Source organism: Hylobates moloch, unplaced genomic scaffold (genome assembly GCF_009828535.3).
Source record: "Hylobates moloch isolate HMO894 unplaced genomic scaffold, HMol_V3 SCAFFOLD_10, whole genome shotgun sequence".
Lineage (NCBI taxonomy): Eukaryota > Metazoa > Chordata > Mammalia > Primates > Hylobatidae > Hylobates > Hylobates moloch.
Window position 1 is genome coordinate 55,798,933 of NW_026652285.1, and position 3,023 is coordinate 55,801,955.

At 46.9% G+C, this 3,023-nt stretch overlaps 1 protein-coding gene across 1 annotated transcript in view; it reads right to left on the minus strand.

Moving 5' to 3' along the window:
* Nucleotides 1-346: 346 nt before the first annotated feature.
* Nucleotides 347-3,023, minus strand: part of LOC116475187 (spermatogenesis-associated protein 31D1-like) — a 26,996-nt gene continuing 24,319 nt past the window's right edge. The window contains 1 exon segment of the mRNA XM_058445910.1: nt 347-3,017. Coding sequence (XP_058301893.1) covers nt 399-3,017 — 2,619 coding nt within the window. The 3' untranslated portion in view covers nt 347-398.

A 3,023-nucleotide genomic window follows, 5' to 3' on the forward strand; every position in this document is an offset into this window, starting at 1 on the left:
TGTACCTGTCCTTGACCCTCTCTTCAGATATGGAAGGCCTGCCTTCCTTACTGCTCTAAAGGATATGAAGCAGTGAATGGGGAGGAAGGTGCAGGCTGCCATACAATACCAGTAAGTCTCAAGCAAAGAGGTAGAAAAGAGCTCATCTCCTCAGACTTCATCAGGGAGAGAAGGGGCTTTTGGAGGCACATGATATTCATTCCTCCACAAGAGCTCCAGGGGATTGGTCACCTTTTAAAAGCCAAAAGAGTCAGTAAGAGCTGAGCTAACTCCTACCTTTCCCTAACCACAAGCTTGGGTTACCCAAAACCTATACCTCCCAACACAATACACAGAAAAGACATCCTTCTTATTAGGACATTTACTGGGGAGAATCAAGATTCTCAGCAAGGAGTTAATTATTTTGTGGGGGGAAATTTTCCTCCCTGGAAATGCTTCAGAAGCATTCTCTGTCCAGTTAGTGAAGGCACATCACTGAACACAGTGCTTTTAGCACTGGTTGGGATGGCTGGACACACCAGGCTGACCTGACGCCGGCAAGTGGGGTTTGAATGTGGCACAGGCTTCCTGTGGGGCATGGATTGGGGATGGCTTTGACACAGTATCTTCCCCTTAAATGCCTCAACTTTCTGGGGCTGTCTGTCCTTGTCTATGATCTGTCTAATCCTTGTAGGATAATTCTGGCCAACAAAGATAGCTTGTCGGCTGCAAGATTTGGTAGATGTCACTTTGCAGGAGGGAGCCATGTAGTTGCAGGGATAGCCCTGGACAGGCTCTGCTCCGACCTGCAGTTCTGGCACATTCTGAGCTTTCACAAGCTGCACTGGGCAGTGAAGGGGCACCTGGGGACAGGTGGTATCTATCCCATGCCTATGTCCCAGCTTCTCTTCTAGGAACTCCCCAGTGTCTTTCCTAATTTTCTGAGCTTCAATAGTCCCAGTAAAGGCAGTACTTTTACCTCGACCTCTATTCTGCACAGATGATGACAGGGAGCTACCCTTTTCCTGGGAACTTTCTTGCTTTTCATATGTTAGGATGGGTTTATTAAACTGCTGCAAAAAGGTCTTCATCCATTTTCTGAAAAGGTTTTCAGGAGGAGGCTGTGTTTTCAAGGTTAGGGAAGATTTGCTCCCAAGCAACTCCTTTGATGTCTTGTTATGAATAGCATGGCTTTTTCTTCTGAGTTGGGATGTGCCCAACCCTGCATCCCCTCCACCAAGCTCTCCTCCATTGGGTCTTAGAGGGCTCACTCAGTTTGTAGCTGGTGAAAAATTCTTAACTTGGCATTTCTGTAAGACATGCGTAGGGACCCTGGGCTCCTGCTGCTGTGCCTCAGGGATCCCTCTGTCCTCCAGGTGGACATGCAGCACCTGGGAAATTCCCATGTCCTGACTCGAGATGCCCTGGGCATGAGTCAGTAAGTCCTTGGAACTCAAGTTATCTAAGGCCGGAGACATGTCAGTGAAATGGCTCTGAAGATGGCTATGCTTCCTCTGGACCAACTTTAACTGGCTCAACATCTGATTTTTAAGATGTGTTGATTTAGGATCTTGGGGAACTGGCATTCTTGGTGGGAAAATTTCAGTTTCATGAGAAGTGCTTGCTTTCACATTTGTCATTGAGCAGCTTCCTGACTTGCTGGTTGTCAAGTTGTTCCCAGTTTGTGATTGAAGAGCACAGATCTCCTCTTCCTTGAACATCTCCTTCCACCAGTTGGTGACAGGAAAGGTCTTTCTACTGCCCCGAAGACTGTTAACATTATTACTGGCACTCTCTGTCTTATCCTTTGACTCACGGCCAACTCCAGCTTGCAGTATGGGCAGCTCAGCGCTGAATCTACTGGCAGGTACAGTCTGTTTCTGACTGACTTCGTCTATGATGCCGTGTGTGGGGGAGAGAAAAGTCTGTCTGCCATCCTCAGTTGTCCGGACACTTTCTGTAAGATAATTGTCAGTATCAGATAATTCTCTTCTCAGATTCCCGTGCCTTTCTTGGTCAACAGATGAGGTGATGAGGTGAGGATGACCCAGGATGGAGAATGAGCTTGTTGTTTCTAACTTTCCTCCTTGAAAATCTGTAGTGCCTCTTCTAAGGGGCGTGGAGGCACCATCTTTGGAATCTGTCTCTATAAGGTCATGGTCAGTATCAGAAAATTGTCTTCTCAGGGTCCCCGGTTCTTCTTTGCCAACAGGTGAGGTGACAGGATAAGGACCATCGAGGACAGGGACTGAGCTTGTTGTTCCCGACTTTTCTCCTTGAAAAGTGATTCGTCTACGAGACTTAGAGACCCCATCTTTGGAATCTCCCTGAGAAATAAAGCTGGCTGAGGAGGGAAGGTCAAAATGGGAAAAGGAATTGGAAAGATCCTCTTTCGATTTGAAGAGTTCTATCAATTCACGGACCTTGCAGGGAAGGCCTGACAGCATGCTCATGTAGAAAGATTTAATATGGGCTTCTAGCATCTTTCGTTTGTTGGAACTAAGGAAGGAAATCTCCTGGGAAGTATCAACGCGGTGGTCCTCACTCACCAATGCTGCCAAATTTCGATGTTTTATTTGGCTTTGGGATTTCTCAGCAAGAGACATTGTCTGTTTGACTGAGCGCCATGAGCTACGCACAGTCCCAGGCATTCGACCCTCATTGATTTCCTCAAATTTCTTGCTCAAATGTACTGTCAGGGCATTTTCCAGTTGTTTCTGACCTAAGCTCTCCCCTGAGTGATTCCCTGACAGATGCATCATATGAGTTTCTAGGTCTCTCTGAGAGTTGGACCTCAGATTCTCATCTGAAGATGTCTCCAGATCATGCAAGAGATGGTTTTTTGGGGCATTCTCCTGGCTGTATCCCTGATAATTCCCCACATTCTCCAGGGAAAGCATATTTGAGCTCCTCTCGTGGAAGCTTCTAGGGATGCTTGATCCGGACTTCTTTAGAACATTGTGCCTCTGACCCTCAACCGAAGAGATATTTAATGGTCCATGAATGCTCTCTGACACTGATAGCTCTGAAATTTTGCTCTGAGG